General features: G+C 60.8%; 1 protein-coding gene across 7 annotated transcripts; it reads right to left on the bottom strand.

The window, feature by feature from the left end:
- Window positions 1–2,005: 2,005 nt before the first annotated feature.
- On the bottom strand, window positions 2,006–15,159 carry SH2D5 (SH2 domain containing 5). 7 transcript variants are annotated; one of them, XM_037730509.1, is made up of 10 exons: window positions 14,331–15,159; window positions 10,063–10,196; window positions 9,662–9,742; window positions 9,139–9,213; window positions 8,067–8,213; window positions 6,585–6,836; window positions 6,272–6,440; window positions 5,848–5,956; window positions 4,982–5,141; window positions 2,006–4,220 (listed from the first exon to the last, which is right to left on the bottom strand). In XM_037730509.1, coding segments are annotated over exons 1-10 (1,332 nt in total). In that variant the 5' UTR covers window positions 14,332–15,159; the 3' UTR covers window positions 2,006–4,016. The 7 variants fall into 7 exon arrangements, with proteins under 7 accessions (XP_037586437.1, XP_017362069.1, XP_017362077.1 ...); XM_017506580.2 differs by lacking the exon at window positions 14,331–15,159 and adding an exon at window positions 13,940–14,016 and having other exon boundaries at window positions 10,063–10,191; XM_017506588.2 differs by lacking the exon at window positions 14,331–15,159 and adding an exon at window positions 12,714–12,976 and having other exon boundaries at window positions 10,063–10,191.
- Window positions 15,160–15,448: the final 289 nt, after the last annotated feature.

The raw sequence follows: 15,448 nt of genomic DNA on the forward strand, positions 1-15,448 counted from the left end.
GGGGCGCCCTGAGGGGAGCGGGGAGTCGCAGGACCCGAGCCGGGGACGCCGCCTCGTCCCGCGCCCGGACCCACCCGTCCCTGAGGCCCAGCCCGGGCGAGGACGTGGGGAATCCGCGCTGCAGGCGCCGCGGCCGCCGCAGGACCCGAGCCCGGAGCCGCCCCACCCGCCAGCCCGCGCGCTCAACGCCGCGGCGTTCGTGGTTGCTGGGCAACGCTCGTGGCGTCACAGGTGCGGCCCCGAGAACGCGCGGCCCAGCATCGGACTTCGCTCGAGTGATCCCTGGGCAGACACGCGCGGCCACCTGCGGGAAGGGCTAGCCTTGGCTGGGTTCCTTTCGCGTCCGCTATCTTCTAGAATCCGCGAAGCCCGGGTTCAGAGAGGTTACGCAGCTTGCCGGAGGCTGTGGCTAAGACTAGGAGCCCAGGCTTGACTCCACCTCAGGGCTAAAGAAATCCCAGGCCTCACGCACGGTCCAGGGACCCACTGAGAAAAGCTGCAAGGACCTGTTACCCATTATCCACGTCCCCGAACTGGCTCAGGGAAAGGCTGCCCACAATCCACAGCCCCTGGACAGCTTCTTCTCATTATTTCTAAGCGTCCCCTTGTTATTTCTAAGACGCGAGATTGTAAAACACTTTAGAAACCAAGTATTTTGGGCCAGGCGCGGTGGTTCACGCCTGGAAGGCCTAGGCGGGTGGATCACCTGTCGTTAGGAGTTCGAGACCAGCCTGGCCAATATGGAGAAACCCCTTCTCTACTAAAAAAACAAAAAATTAGCCGGGGGTGGTGGTACATGCCTGTAATCCTAGCTACTCGGAAGTCTGAGGAAGTCTAAGGCGGGAGAATCACTTGAACCCAGGAGGCAGAGGTTGCAGTGAGCAGATATCGCACCATTGCACTCCAGCCTGGGCAAAAAGAACAAAATTCCATCCAAAAAAAAAAAAAAAAAAAGCCAAGTCTTTTGGATGGAAGGCTGCCTGGCCTATCCCTCCTAGCCCAGTGCAAGTTCCCCAGCCAAAAGAGCACCTCTGTCACACCTCTAGGCTTTTCCTTGCACTAACACTGAGCGCCAGCTACGTGACAGGCACCATGACAGATGCTGGGGAGACAGCCCTCCTGGCCCATGATCTCGCTGGAGAGACAGACACAAGAAACAAAATCCCGTAAATGAAAGTGTAATTACAAACTGAAGAATCCATTCCATGCAACTTTTTTTTTTTTTAAACAGGGCCGGCCCTGTCACCCAGGCTGGACTGCAGTGGCACAATCATAGCTCACTGCTGCCTCAACCTCACTGTCTCAAGCAATCCTCCTGTCTCAGCCTCCGAGTGGCCACTTGTTTGAAGAGATGGGATCTCACTTTGTTCCCCAGCTGGTCTCCAATTTCTAGGCTCAACTGATCTTCTCACCTCAGCCTCCCAAAATGCTTGGATTATAGGCACTGCGCCTGGCCCACAGAACATCTAAAAAAAAGGAACCTCACTCAGCCCATGGGGTAGGGCAGGCATCCTGTGATTGACTGGAGCTGAAATCTGATGGCTGAGGAGTGAACAAGGTGAAGGCAGGGGAGGAGGGGGCCACCAGTCCAGTGCAGAGGTCCAGGGGCATGCTGCAGAGGCAGAAAGCAAGCCCAGGTTGCCAGTGCAGAAGGACTTGAGTCTTTGGGCCAGGTATGGTGGCTCACGCCTGTAATCCAAGCACTTTGGAGGCCAAGGCGGGTGGATCACCTGAGGTCAGGAGTTCCAAGACCAGCCTGACCAACATGGTGAAACCCCATCTTAAAAAAAAAAAAAAAAAGGACTTGAGTCTTTTTCCTATAGACATACCCACTGAAGGTTACAGCAGAAGAGGAATGTCATTTGATTGAGTCTTCCTGGCCAATTCCTTCTGAGCCTTGAGGACGGGACCTCTGGTTCACCATTCAGCACGAGCTGAAGGTATAGCTGGCAAAAACGAAACAGGGAAACGACAAAGACCTCACCCCTCGAAGGAAAGAAGTCTGTACCAGACTGAAGCAACACATTTTATTTGTTTCAAGTCCACACAGCAAGGAAAGCGGGGCTACTGAGGTGGTGCTGATTTGAACAGGGGAAACTGTGGTCTGATGAAGACATGAAAGAGTCTGCAAATGGGGGCTGAAAGCCCCGCCCGCCCTGTAACATGAGATCCATCATGCCAGCTGAAGCGATGCTGAAGTGCTTAGTGGACACTGGTCCCTTCAGTGTGGCAAACATGCCCCTGGTAGCTTCTCCACACAGGTAATTCACCAGGAAAACCAGGCCCGAGTCTGGACCAATGACCAGGTCTCCTGAAGTGCCCATCTCTGGGCTATAATCCTAGGCCCAGGACATTGCTAAAGCCCTCTCTCCTTGCCAGGGGAATGTGAGGCTGGGGCCAGCGGCTTGTCCAGGAAGGGGATGGTTCTAGTACAGGTGGCTGTCAAATAGAGTCCCAGCGTCCCACACACAGTCAGCATAAAACCAGTGCTGGCTTTCCAGGGACAAGAAGCCCCAAAGGGCAGTTTCCTTCTATCTTTTGTGACAGGATAGTTCACCTGACTTGCAAGGAAATGGCAAGGTCCCAAGCCAAGACCTGTCCTTGCTGGAGAGTTGGAGGCGGGGAACACGAGGCCTGGGCCTCTGTTCTCACCCCCCAAGTTTGCCTCCCTTCTTTCTGCTTTGGTGGCGCTGCCTACTTCCTTCCAAGCGTCAGAAATCTGTTACTTTCAAGGCACTGAACAGTTCTGCACCGCTCCCACGTGGGGAGAAGGCAGCCCCCAGGCTCAGGATGCGGCTTCTGCTTTAAGCAGAGAAGTTCATCCAAAATGAACCTGTCCTATCACTTAGTTCAGTAGATTCACATTTGTCAAGTTTGCTTACAAAGAAGGATACCTGGGTTTGTCGGTCACTGGCGGGACCACTGTCTCACACTAGAGTCGTTTCCCTGGGTCTCCCGTGGCCCGCTGAGGCCAAGCACCCCTGGCAGGGCCCACATCAGGTCCACCCTTGGACGGTTCTGCCAGTGGAGCTGGCAGGTGAGGCAGGGTGGCCCCTGGCAGCCACGGGTCAGCGCCATGTTAAGGGGAATGCCGGCATCAGACAGCCTCCCTCCCAAGGCAGACCACGGGCGGGCGAGTTGGGAAGGGCCCTGGCCACCCCTCTAAGCCTGCAGCTCACTGCCGGCCCCTGCCTGTCGAATGGCTAAAGGAAGTGAGCTGGGGTGGGGGTGTCCTGGTGATTCCTGGGGAGAGTGTGAGCCTGGGCCTCCCTTCTGAGAGAGAAGGAAGCACAGCCCTGAGGTTTGGGTGGAGCCAGCATGGAGAGCTTCGGCCTGTCTGCTGGTGCGCGTTGCTTTCTGCACACAGGAGCCCACCCCCCCCCACCGCCCCGGCGTGAGCACTGGGCACTGCTCTGTCCCTCCTGCCCTCTCTGCAGCTCCCACCCATCCTTCGCTCTCAGACACAGCCCTGCTCTGTCAGCTCAGATGGGGCTTGGCCCCAGCCTCCTGGCCACAAGCTCCACAGAGCGGTCTCTGCTCAGAGACAGGGTGGCTCCCCCAGGTCTTTGCCCAGAGTGAGAACTCACTGCTGCCTCCCCAAGCCCCCCACTCTCACTCGTCTCATGAGCTTTCTGGAGACTTCCAGTCAAGGCCCCAAGGCCTGGCCTCCTTAGGGGAGGGCCGCACCTCTGCCATGAACAGACTCCTGGCCCAGGACAAAGCGGAAGCCCAGAAGTCCCAGCATCCGAAGCCACCCGACAGCTTATCCGGCTCATGCCTGCGACTCCACCTGCCCTCCTGGAATCTCAGCGGGCCCCACGTTCTGCGAGAAGCCAGTGGTGATACCCAACCTCAGGGCGCCCCCCCCCCCCAAACGGACAGTGAAGCGATGGAGACTGCTCCAAGGGCAGGGTGACTGGATGGAACTGGCGACCAGAGGGTGCAAGATGGGCAGAGAGGCTGCTGGGGCCCCGGAGCCAGGGAGCAGCGGGGCCTGTGGGACAGGGCCCTACCTCTTAGCCCAAGCCCTGCAGCTCTGCCTCAGATTTGGCATGGCTGAGGGGCCGGAGAGTCCGGGGCGGCCTGCCTGGGGGCCCACAGTCCTGCTCCTCGTAGGTGGGATTCCGGCGGCCCATGTCGAGGGGGCAGAAGAGGCTGCGCTCAGTAACCGCGTGGTTCTCCACCAGAGCCTCTAGACTGGGGAACTCCGCCGGCAGGTGCTGGTGGAGGAAGGGGCTTCAGCTCCAGTCCCCTTCCCCAGGGCTCAGGCCAGGCACCAGCCACCTGCTCCCACAGGAGCCTGCCCACTTTAGACAGCAGCAAACGGAGCCCAGAGACTTCACATGGGCTGCCAGGGCAGAACCAGGCACCATTCCCTCTCTCTCTTCCCAGCTTGGGCGGGACTGAGAGGTTTAGCTTGGAAGTAAGGGCGCACATGTGAAAAGCCTCGCCACCCCCTCCCCTTCCGAGAAACCAGGCTGGGTGGGGCAGGACAAGACATCACACTGGAGACTCAGAGGCTGTGTGAGCTTAGGCAAGCTCCTGCCCTCTCTGAGTCAGTTTCCTCCTCTGCTAAGATGGGCTAGGATATGGGAAAGCCAGGATTCCTGCAGAAATGTTAGACATGACCCCAGCTTAAGACTCTGTTATAGGTACCTTTTGAAGCCCCCTCTGGAGAGAGGGGCCCTCAGTGACCAAGGACCTCCCTTGTCCTCCAAGAGCTTCAGGTCAGAGCAGAGCCAGAAGAGGTGGGGCAAAGTGGGCCAGCTGGGGGCGAGGCCGGCAGGGCCAATGAGGAAGGAGCGGGACGGTAGAGGCAGGATGGAATTGGATGAGGGGCGAGGCCAGAGAGAGCCAATGGGAGACAGGGATAGGGGTGAGGCTTCAGGACCTCAGCAGTGAGAAAAGGGCAGGGCAGGAAGGGGCAGGGATGGAGCAGTGATGGGGTGGAGCCCAGACCCTCTGGCCGCTGCACTCTTACCTCCACACAGTAGCGGCCCAGGTGGTTCCGGAAGACCTGGTGGGGCACCACACCGCACTGCGTGCGCACGGACAGGCACCACTGGCCGCTGGCACCCGGCTCAGGCCACAGCAAGAAGGCCCCAAGCACGTCTCTCCGTAACAGGGCCAGGGCACAGGGCCTAGGGGCACAGAGGGGACAGGGTGAAGGCAGCACTGCTCTCCTGGGCACCGGTCACAACAGCCCCTACACATCCAGGCGGCCTGCGGATTAAATGCCCTTAAACACACGGTGCGTTGGTCAGGCACAGTGGATCATGCCTGTAGTCCCAGCACATTGGAAGGCCCATGCAGGAGGATCACTTGAGCCCAGGAGTTCGAGGCTGCAGTGAGCCATGATGGTGCTACTGCACTTCAGCCTGGGCGACAGAATGAGACCCTATCTCTAAAATAAAATTTAAAAACAAAAAACAACAACAAAACCCAATATGGGGCCTGACTCAGAGTCAGCCTCATCAGAAAGAAGCTTTTAGAAGCTTAAAAGGTTTCTCCAGGGTCTGTAATTGTTGGCAATGTCAAGACAGCCTCAGGAGACAGGCTTAAAGTGCGGACGCTTAGGGGGCTGCCCTGTGCAGGTCAGGTGCTGAGGGCTCCACCTGGATGACCTCACTGACCCTCTCCACAGCCTTAAGATGAAGCTCCTTTCATTAATCCCATTTTACATTTGAGAAAACAGAGGCCCAGGGTGGTGAAGTCCCAGGCCTGAGGTCACCGAGGTTGGGAGCGCTCTGCCCAGGCACAGGAGTGTGTGCCTCAGGGACTGGGAAGCCCGCATTTCTCTGCCCACCCCAAGGAACTGGGCGTTGGACCAGGCCAGGCCCTTCCTACCTGGAGATGCCAGCGAAGGCCCAGATATTCTCTGTCAGGCTGCCCTCGCTCTCCACCAGGCATGCATGGCCCCCAGGACCCCGTGGCCAGGCCTCCCACGCAGCAGGAACTGTGGAGACCGTCAGGAGTCAGGAGAGTGGCCGAGTCCTCCTGTTCCCTTGGCCGCAGGCCTCATCACACACGGGGGTGTCCTCCCCAGCCCTCTCTGCCCTGCTCAGCAGACACATCCGCACACAGGCCTTCCGCCCGCCAGTTCTCGTCCATTCACAACTGTCTGCAGTCCCCTGTGCACAGACCCCGATGCACGCGCACGCACACACACACACACACACGCACACGAGCGCTCACGCCCACCTCTGGCTGGCCCAGGAGCACACAGGCACGGTCCTGGTGCACACAGGGCAGGGGCACTCCCACAACTCACAGGCCTCCCGAGCCGACAGCTGCAGCTGGGTCTCGTAGGTGCAGCCGCGGTAGGCCCCCGAGCGGATCACCTTGCTGCGAATGGCCTTCTTGCGCACCAGCGTGGGTGAGCAGTAGGGATTCCCCAGACGGGCATGGCGGGCACGGCCTTCCGACTCTGGCAGCTCCTTCTAAGGCACCAAGAGGGGCCCACGGGCAGGTAGGCTCAGGTCCAGCCATGTCAGGCCAAGTGAAACCCCTGCCCCTGACATGCCCCCAAACCCATACCCAGTTCCCTTGTCCACTGCCCACTCCTTGGCTGGGGTGCTGCGTACCCCACTGCCCACCAGCCCCTCTGCTGGTAGCCGCCGGAAGGAGACCAGCGCGTGAACATTCTGAGAGAGCTGATGGCGACCAAAGGGCTCCCGCACCAAGCCCCCAGAGGGACCTCCAGAACTGGACAGTGGCTTGAGAGACACCTCCCCTGTGGGCCCTGGGCAGGGCTCGGGCTGGGCCCGATCCTCAGGGTGCTGCAAGAGGTAAGCCAGCTGGAAAGAGCGGCACAGGAGCAAGTGCAGGGTCTGGACCTGGGGGAGGGAGAGAGGTGGGCTCAGTGGGAGGAGGTCTCCGTCTCCCAGGGAACTCACTGGGCCTCAACCCACCCACCATGGGTGCACACAGCCCCTTGGCTTTGGATGCTCTTCCCATTCTTCCTGGGAAAACTCCTACTTCTCCTTCAAAGCCTCACCACCATGCAGGCTCCTCCACCAGCTTCCTTTATTTATTTAATGAACACCGAGGGCCTGCTGTGCTGCAGGAAAATGGACGCTGAGCTCAGGCGCTCCTGCCCCCAGGTCCCCCCAGCCCTGCACATCGAGTCAGCACCCTCTTCCAGGAATAGCCCGGAGCCCAGGCCTGAAGTCAGAACCCGGATTCCAATCCTGGCTCTGTCATGTAGGAGCCGCTGTGTGACCCTGGGCAGAGCATGGCACCTCCCTGTGCCCCTTTGAGGAGTCAGTGAAATGGAGCACAGGAAACTCCCAGAGCAGGCCCAGTGCTGTCAGGAGCAGCGCATCCCACGTGCCACACACACCGTCCAGGCCCAACGTGTTAGAACCCTGAGTGTCAGAAGATCAGGGACCACATCTCAGCTACCTATCACCCCAGTATCCAGCACAGGGATGGATATACAGGATGACAGCAAACGCTTGCTGGACAGAACCAAACCCAGCATCTGCCTGCCGCGCCTGGCCGCCGAGGCTCTGTCGTTCACCATTCACGACAGCCGGGCTGGCTTTGACTTTCTGATCTACCTGCCCACCCCGACTGCTCTGGGCCAAGTGCTGTCTCAAGACCTGGTCCAGACTCTGTCCTCAAAGAACACAAGTGCCTGTAATTAGAGCAGACGATAGTAGCGCGCAGTTCATGCCACAGGGCCCTAGAGAGAGGGGTCATCCAGAGGGGCCGAGGAGGGGTTCAGACACGTGGGTTGAGCCCTGAAGAGTGAGTGGAATGCACCAAGATGAGAGAGGGGGTGTAAGGCAGAACGGCATGAGCAAAGGCCTGGCTGTGTGAATTTCCACTCTCCAGGCACGTGGCCAGGTTCCCACCCCTGGGCCCCAGGAAATGCTGAGGCCACTGACTTGCTTTGTGGTGTCCTCAGTGGGCAGAGCCACAGAAAGAGCCAATGTGGCGAGGGGTGTGTGCCTGGAGGGGGATCAGGCCACCCTGGCAAAGACCTCAAGGAACCCACTCTGACGCCCAGCACATGGCTCCTCCGGCCTCCATGGCAGTCCCCTGCCTCGGGCCCCAGATACCTCTCCTGGCTGGCTGCCCATGAAGAGGTGGCAGAAGAGCTTGCTGGCTGGGCTCCGTGGGTTTCGGGCCATGAAGGCAAACTGGCAGTTGGCGGGGCACCAGGTGGAGTAGAGGATGCGCCTCAGAGCGTGCGCCATCAGCAGCACCTGGCAAGGCAGCAGCATGAGGCCCCCAGCAGACCCACCAGGTGGCCCCAACCCTGCTCGCCAGCCTGCAGGAGTAAAGAGACCTCCCTCCTTCCAGGCCCCCCAGTCTCAAGCCCTTGCCCTTCATGTTGTGGCCCCTGGGCTCAAGATCACCACCCCCATGTTATGCTCAGTCTGCTGGTGGCACAGAGAATGGGAGTGGTGACAGGCACTGGGGTGACACGCCTGGTTCCTGGAGGCGGGTGACTGGGGTTCGAATCCTGGCTCTGCCACTCAGTTGTGACTTGGGCAGGTGAGGGCAATCCTCTGAGTGCCTGTTGTGACGTGTCAGGTAGGGAGGTACCAGGACCTCTCGATAGGGCTGCTGGTGGGGATCAGTGGGACCTCATGTGAGTGGCACAGGACCTGACCCCAGGGCCCTGCAATGCCCAGCTCTGGGGACACCAGGCGTGCCTCAGTGGTAAGTGACTGATGCCCGTGGCTGTGGGGTGCAGTCTGGTGCACAGTTAGTGTCTGCCCCACGCTGGCTCAGCAGGAGGACGAGGCTGCAGCAGGCAGGGAGGAGGGGCAGTGGCCCGCCAGCAGCCCTACCGCGCACCTGGGTGAAGCTGCACGCGGCCCACCAGCGGGGCGGGGCAGGGCAGCTGCCAGAGCCTCAGTGGCTGGATGTTCCTGATGCTCAGGTGGAGCGGTGGCCCCCAGAAGGATTCTGGAGGCCCAGGGGTGGGAAGCTGCTGCCTGAGCTGGCCCTGGGAGGCAGCCCTCAGAGAAAGTCCAAAGGCCCAGAGCTGCTAGGCGGTCGCGCCAGGGGAAGCACGGGGGCCGAGCTAAGGCTAGAGGCCAGGACCTGGGTGGAGGAGAGCCCGTCTGAGGGTGGAGACGCCTGTACCCGTCCAGTCCTCACCCGCACCCCAGGGCCTCCTACCTCACCCTCCCCGCTGTAGATCTTGAGACCCTGCAGGCTGAATTTCAGGATGACGGCACGGCGTCGGGGACAGTCCTGTGTGGAGAAGAGTAGTGGGGACGGGCACCACCTCCCACGCCCCGCTGGCCGCTCAGCCTCAGTGCCGTCTGCCAAAGGTTGTCAGCCCACTCCACCACCCCTGCCAGGGGGTGGGGTCCTGGCTGGTGGAACCCCTGGTGCTGGGGAAGTGTGGAAGGCTCTGGGCAGACCACCCCTAGCCACAGCCACCGCTGACCAGGCTATGACCATCACCCACATCTTCATCTGTGGCTTCCGGCTGTGGGGCCCAGGTCTTAGCAGCCCAGGGCATAAGGGATGGGGCCCTGGAGTCTGGGTGTGTGTCCTGAGCAGCCCGCCACCAATAGGGCCTGTGTCCTGCCCGTTTCTGGGCTTCTCTGCCCATCTCTAACGTGGAGAGGGTGGAGCTGATCTGGTCTTCAAGGCTGTGACTTTCACTAGGGAAGTGCCCTCCCAGGCCACCCACCTTCAGCGCCCACAGCTGCTGCTGCACCAGCCACACGCTCTCCTGGGTGTCCAGGTCGTCCACGGGGAAGGAGCCCACATACTGCTCGGCAGTGGGGCAGAGGGAGTGAGGCGGGGAGTCAGGCCCGTGGCTTCTGACCCCATCCTCCAAATGCCCCCCAAACACACATCTGCTCTGCTGCGCAGGCCATGGACAGACAGAGCTCGATCCTCAAAGCCCAGGCTCTGCTGCTTTCCCAGCAGGTGACCTTGGTCAGGTCACTGAGGCTGTCTGAAGTCCCAGCCCCTCATCAGGGCACACACACACTCCCCAGCCCACGTCAGGGAAGGAAGATGTGGAAATAGGTCCTTTACCCGCAGCACTTCCCACCACCAGCACCTGGACAGGGCAGCCCCACCCACCTGGGCAAACTTGGTGATGCACCTGGGCCGGTGAGGGGCTAGCCCGCAGTCAGAGGCCCTGCGGCCCCCAGCCCCCGACTTCTGCATGGCCCCCAGGGTGTCTGGCTTCCAGCTCCACGGGAGGGGAGGCTGCAAAGGGCAGTGGGGAAGGGCTGCTTTCGAGGCAGGCAAGCCAAAGAGTGCCCCTCACTGGCCATCCATTCACGGGCTTCTTGCGCAGCTGCTGTGTGTGCAGCTGCTGTGTGTGCAGCAGTGCTGAGCAGCACCCTGGCCGTGGAGGAGCCAAGCCCGAAGAAAAAGATGACATCTCTGACTGCCCTCAGGGAGCTTCCATTGTTGTTGGGGAGAAGGACGTTGAACTAAATAGTAAGATTGATCATCACGGGATGGAGCAGGGAGGAGACTGTAAACCGTCAGCTTCAGGGCTGACTGTTGCTGGGAAGCCCTCGCTGAGGAGGGAGGTTTGGGTCAAGATCTGAAGGGTGTGGCAGTACATGCCCAGGGTCCCTCGCTCATTCACTCAGCAAGCACTGAGGAGCCTGGTGCTCTGGGCTGGGTCCTGTCCCCAGGGGGTGGAAGTCAAGGGATGGACCTGTAACCAGCTTGCACAAAGTGCCAGAGGGAAGCGAGGGCCACCTGAGAGGGCACCATCGAAAAGAGAAGGGCAGTGACACCCACAGAAACAGAGTCTGCAAAGGCACAAAGGAAGGGAGGCAGCGGGGCCCGCAGGCCAAACTCAGGCCTTCCAGAACAACAGGCTGGATCCAGTTTGGGATCAGCCTTAGATGCCAGACTAGGGAATTCAGACTCCACCCTGTGGGTAGTGGGGAGCCATAGCAGGTTCTAGGGCAGGAGCTCCGTAGTTCATGAAGATGGCCTTGAGCTGGATGGCCAGAGCTGATGAGGCTAGGGACCTGCTGCAGGACCCCTGCCTCACTCCGCCCAAGCCGGACTCCAGTCCCTTCCTGAGCCCCCCAGCCCCTTGCAGATCATGAAAACCAGAACTCAGCCAGACAGTGCACTGATGCAGACAGGGTGTGGGGAAGGAGAACTGCCCTGGGGGCTAAGGAGCACCCACCCACCACCCGGCCCACCCAGGTTCCAGTCTTTCCTAGGGTCCCTCTCCCACATCCAGTCGTGGAAGAGAGGAGTGGACCCCCCTTAGTTGACTGTCCTCAAGGGCAGGGAACATACCACTTCCCATGAGAGCCCAGGATGCAGCTGGTATTCAATTAATATGGAATTAGACTTGGGATCAGAGAGTCCTGAGTCCAAATCCTGTGGGACTTTGGGCAAGCTGCCTCAACCCTCTGAGCCTGCCTTTCCTCATCTGCAAACCTGGGTCACGTGAGGGGTAGATGAGGACTGAATGGAGGAGCCGAAGCCCAGCCCGACGCCAGCCAGGCTTGGACCTGAACTCAACAGAGCCTGGGGCTCAGGAGGGAGCCTGGGAGGACACTTCTGCTCCCCTCCTTGCCCTTGGCCACACCGACAGGCACCCACCCAGGGTGGGAGGGCCAGGCAGGGGAGGCCTGCCTGGGGACTCTGATTCCCACCACAGAGAGCAGGTATCCATCAGGGCCCTGGGCAGCAAGGACGGGTCCCTGGTGTGCTCCCGCTTAAGGAGGCAGGCTAGGGGGCTTTGGAACTGACTCTTAGCACCAAGAGACTGGGAAGGACCCATCTCTGCCTGCCCATGACCTTTAGCCCCAGGCTCAGGCCAGGGTGGAGGTGCCTGCAGCGGTCCACTTTCAGTGAGCAGCCAGGAGCCAGAAAAAAAACGCTGCACCTGTGCCGTCCCCTGAGGCTTCCTGCGGCCCCTCCTATCCTGGTTGCCCTCCTGCTTTTCTGGGCCATTGCATCCTGATCATTTTCACATCATATTCTTTACCTACTGTACCTTTTATGTTTAAATAAAGCAAAGTTAGATGTGCAACCGGCGCTAAAGCCTCATGACATCGCTTCCAGGTAAGGAGGGGGTGGGAGGGGGCTTCCAGTGAAGCCACCTTTCAACTTCACAGTCACATCCTGGGGCCAGGACTGGCCAGGATGGCGGCCAGTGGGGAGGGAGGAGGCAAAGACCACACAATGCAGAGAAAAGGAGAGGGAAGGTATGGAGGATGGAGGGGTGGCTGGGACAGAGGAAGGAGCAGAGAAGGGCAAGAAAGACAAAGCAAAGGAGAGAAAGGAGAGCTGTGGGGAGGAGGGGGAAGGGCACATTTCCCATTCTGCAGGGCGGTTGCTGCCCCTCCGGCACCAAGTGTGAGATGGGGAGGAGCCGCTCAGGCATCTCACACTCACACGCGCACACAGCTGTGTCCTGGGCTGCAGCAGCCCCTCCCTCCACACCCAGAGCTGCAGCTTTAGGCATCCTCAGTGTCCCAGGTCTGGGGGTGCGGAGGCCAGACCACTGGCCCTCTTAGGGGCCCCACCCCACCCACCATCACCTGATCCTTCCCCATCTCCCCGGTCCTTTTGGAAACTAGAAGTTCCTCCCTCCTTCCTAAGCCTGAGGGGCACTGTGCATTCAGCTCAGGCCTGGAGTTGGGGTGGGGGCTCCCAGGGGACCAGGGAGGGCATAGGGCTCTCTCTAACCAGAAACAGACACCCATTCCAGGCACAAAACACCCACTGATCTCTTTGGGGCAGACCTGTTTTTCTGAAGTTTTACACTGGAATCTGACTGGGCCAGCACCTTCAGAAGGGGACACATTCGGGATGAGGATGGGGCTCTCCTCTGAGGTTTTCCAGGTGGTGCTGCTCAGAGACAGGAGACAGGATGGGATGGCCTGCTTCGTGGGTCTGGTGCAGAAGCCCTCTGGGGCACTGCACCATAGCTTAGTTGTGTCATAGGGAAACCACCAGCCCGCAGACCCTGGGTCAGCAATGGGTGGCTCAGAGGGGGTAAGTCACTTGCCCATGGTCACACAGCTTAAGTGGGAGAGCAGGGAATCAAACCCATGTCTCTGGGGCTGCTTCCTCAGGCCATGGCGGGACTCCTCTCCCACAGATAAGCACGGTGTCTACTGCTGGAGTTTGTTGGGGGGTGCCGCCAATCCACGAGGAGGTGAGCTGGAAGCCGCCTGCTGGGGAACTTGGGTGCTGCCTCCTGGCTGGAGGGTCTGGGGCTGCCCAACACCCACTGCCCAACACATGCCCACCTGCCCTGGGCAACAGCATCAGGGAAACCCAAGGATACCAAGCCAGGGTTCAAGAACTTGGACTGTGGGGTCTAACGAGGTTGGCTGGTGTGACCGTGGGCAAGCCACTTAGGCTCTCAGTCTCCAGGTCATCAGGTGTAGGGTGGGGATCCCCTGGAATAAGGATCTCTGGTCCTTCTTGGAATGTTTCCGCGGCTGACTGTGTGTCAGGCCCCGCCACTGGTGGACGAAGGTCCTCGCCCTCTATGGCACCCAGCTGGGGTGGTGGGGGCGGCAAAGGGGAGCCAAAGTGATGACAGCGGGGTGAGGAGAAGGCGAGGTGCATGCGTGTGCTGGGGGTGCTGCTCCACGGCCTCTCGAAACAGGAGACACCGGAGGCGAAGTGCTGTTCCTGGGGCTGCAGAGCTGAGGGGGGTGAGGGGCGGGCGCGGGGGTGAGGGGCGGGCGCGGGGGTGCGGAGCGCTCCTGTGTGGGCTGCGGATGCCGCCGTGCTACCTTGCTCGGGTCGCTGAGGCGGATGGCCAGGGACAGCCAGGCAGAGTCCCCGGACTCAGGAGCGGGCTGAGCGCGGCTGCAGGGGACGGAGGAGGCTACGGTGGCAGAGAGGGCAGATGACGACGGAGCGGGTGACGGGCGCCCCTTACTCCCGAGACCCTCCCTCGCCCACGCCCGCGGACCGAGCCCCCGCCCCTGCCCCGCTCCCGGCGCTCACTTACCCCCTCTCGAGTCCGGTCCCCGCCGCTCCGGTCCGCGACGCCCACCTCTCCCGCCGCCGCCCCGCGCCCAAGTGCCGGCTCCCCGCCGTCCCCGCCCCCCGTCCGCGCGCCCCCCACGTGGCCGCGGGAACCGACCCCCGGATCACCTGGCGGCTGCGACCTGCCTCGCCCACCAATCGGCGCCCGCGGAGCCCCTCCGTTCGGCCGCAGCGTCCAATCACCAGTCGCGAGGGCCCTGGCACCGCCCACGCCCGGTGCTCCGCCTGGAAGGGCGGGAGCGGCTGGCCCAGAGCTCAGAGGGCGCCTCCTCCCGGGCTGGGGGCGCTGAATCCCCCGCGCCTTACTCACGGGTCCCTCTTCCTGGAGAGCCTCTGCCCCTCCCGTCCCTGGCTGGCTCCTCCGCGTCATCCGAGCGGCGGCTTCCGCACCGCCTCCTCCGGGAAGCCTTCCATGACCACCACTCATGCCTCACTCTCTGCAGAGACCTTGCGACTCCCTCGTTCGCCTGTCATCTCTGTCCTCTTACTGGAAGACAAGTGACACTGGACCGGAGTGTCTACGTCTTCAGAGTGTAGGACCGAGCCTGGCTCGGAGGAGGCGCTCAGGGAGGGTGGTTTGGGCCCAGCCTTTGTGGGTTGAAGGTTCGTCGCGCATCCTCTTCCTTACTTTCTCACTAACCTAGCCACGGGCCCGGCACCGGGAAGTCTGGGAACGAACGTTGCTCACCTCACACGGGCCGTGGTCCTGTCCGTCGGGCCCTTTAGGCTCCAGCCAAAGCGCTGGGACGGCGAGCGCTTCCGTCCCATGAGACCGGACGATGACCCAAGGCTGCTGTGTATCAAACCTGACATCTGCAGAAAACTCCCCCGGAACCTGCCGGTGCACCGCACCGCAGAGAAGCCAGGACACAGGGGTTCAGGGCCAGTGGGGGCGCAGAGGCTGCAGGCCGGGAGCAGGGCACGCTGACAAGTGGGCACAGCGCAGAGGGCCTGAGGCCCCTGGAGTTCCAGGAGAGGCAGGCTTACACCAAGAGGCCGAGCTGGCCACTCCTCTTCAGGGGATCTGGACACCCAGAGGCATCAGTGAGGCACCACGGCCCCAAATCTGGGTGCTTCCTCTTACAAACGTGGGGCCTTGGGCAAACGCCTTCACCACTTTCATCTTTGAGTGCCCCGTGTGGAAAGGAGCGTTACTGACGCCTGACTCACAGCCATATGAGGATTCAAACGAATTCATGTTGGCAAAGTGCGCAGCACAGTACCTGACCCAGTAAGTCAGGAAGTGAGGCACCCAGGAAGTGAGGCACCCAGGAAGTGAGGCACCCAGTAAATATTAGCTGACATTAGACCTTACTTTTATTTTTTGTATGTGACAGTACAGCAAGGGTTTAAGACAGGGTCTGACTGTCACCCAGGCTGGAGTGCAGTGGCGCGATCACGATCACTACTCACTCCTCCATCTCTCAGGCTCAAGCGATCCTCTCCCCGCCACCCCCCGCCCCAGCCACGG

The sequence above is a fragment of the Cebus imitator genome, unplaced genomic scaffold, assembly GCF_001604975.1.
Source record: "Cebus imitator isolate Cc_AM_T3 unplaced genomic scaffold, Cebus_imitator-1.0 Scaffold15, whole genome shotgun sequence".
NCBI classification, from domain to species: domain Eukaryota; kingdom Metazoa; phylum Chordata; class Mammalia; order Primates; family Cebidae; genus Cebus; species Cebus imitator.

Excerpts from the sequence above, each read along its gene's own strand:
- SH2D5 (XM_037730509.1), bottom strand. Across the intron at positions 5,142-5,847 it reads GCCTTCGCTGGCATCTCCAG|GCCCTGTGCCCTGGCCCTGT; the intron begins GTAGGAAGGGCC and ends CTGTGCCCCTAG. Across the intron at positions 4,221-4,981 it reads TGGGCCGCTACTGTGTGGAG|CACCTGCCGGCGGAGTTCCC; the intron begins GTAAGAGTGCAG and ends TTCCTCCACCAG.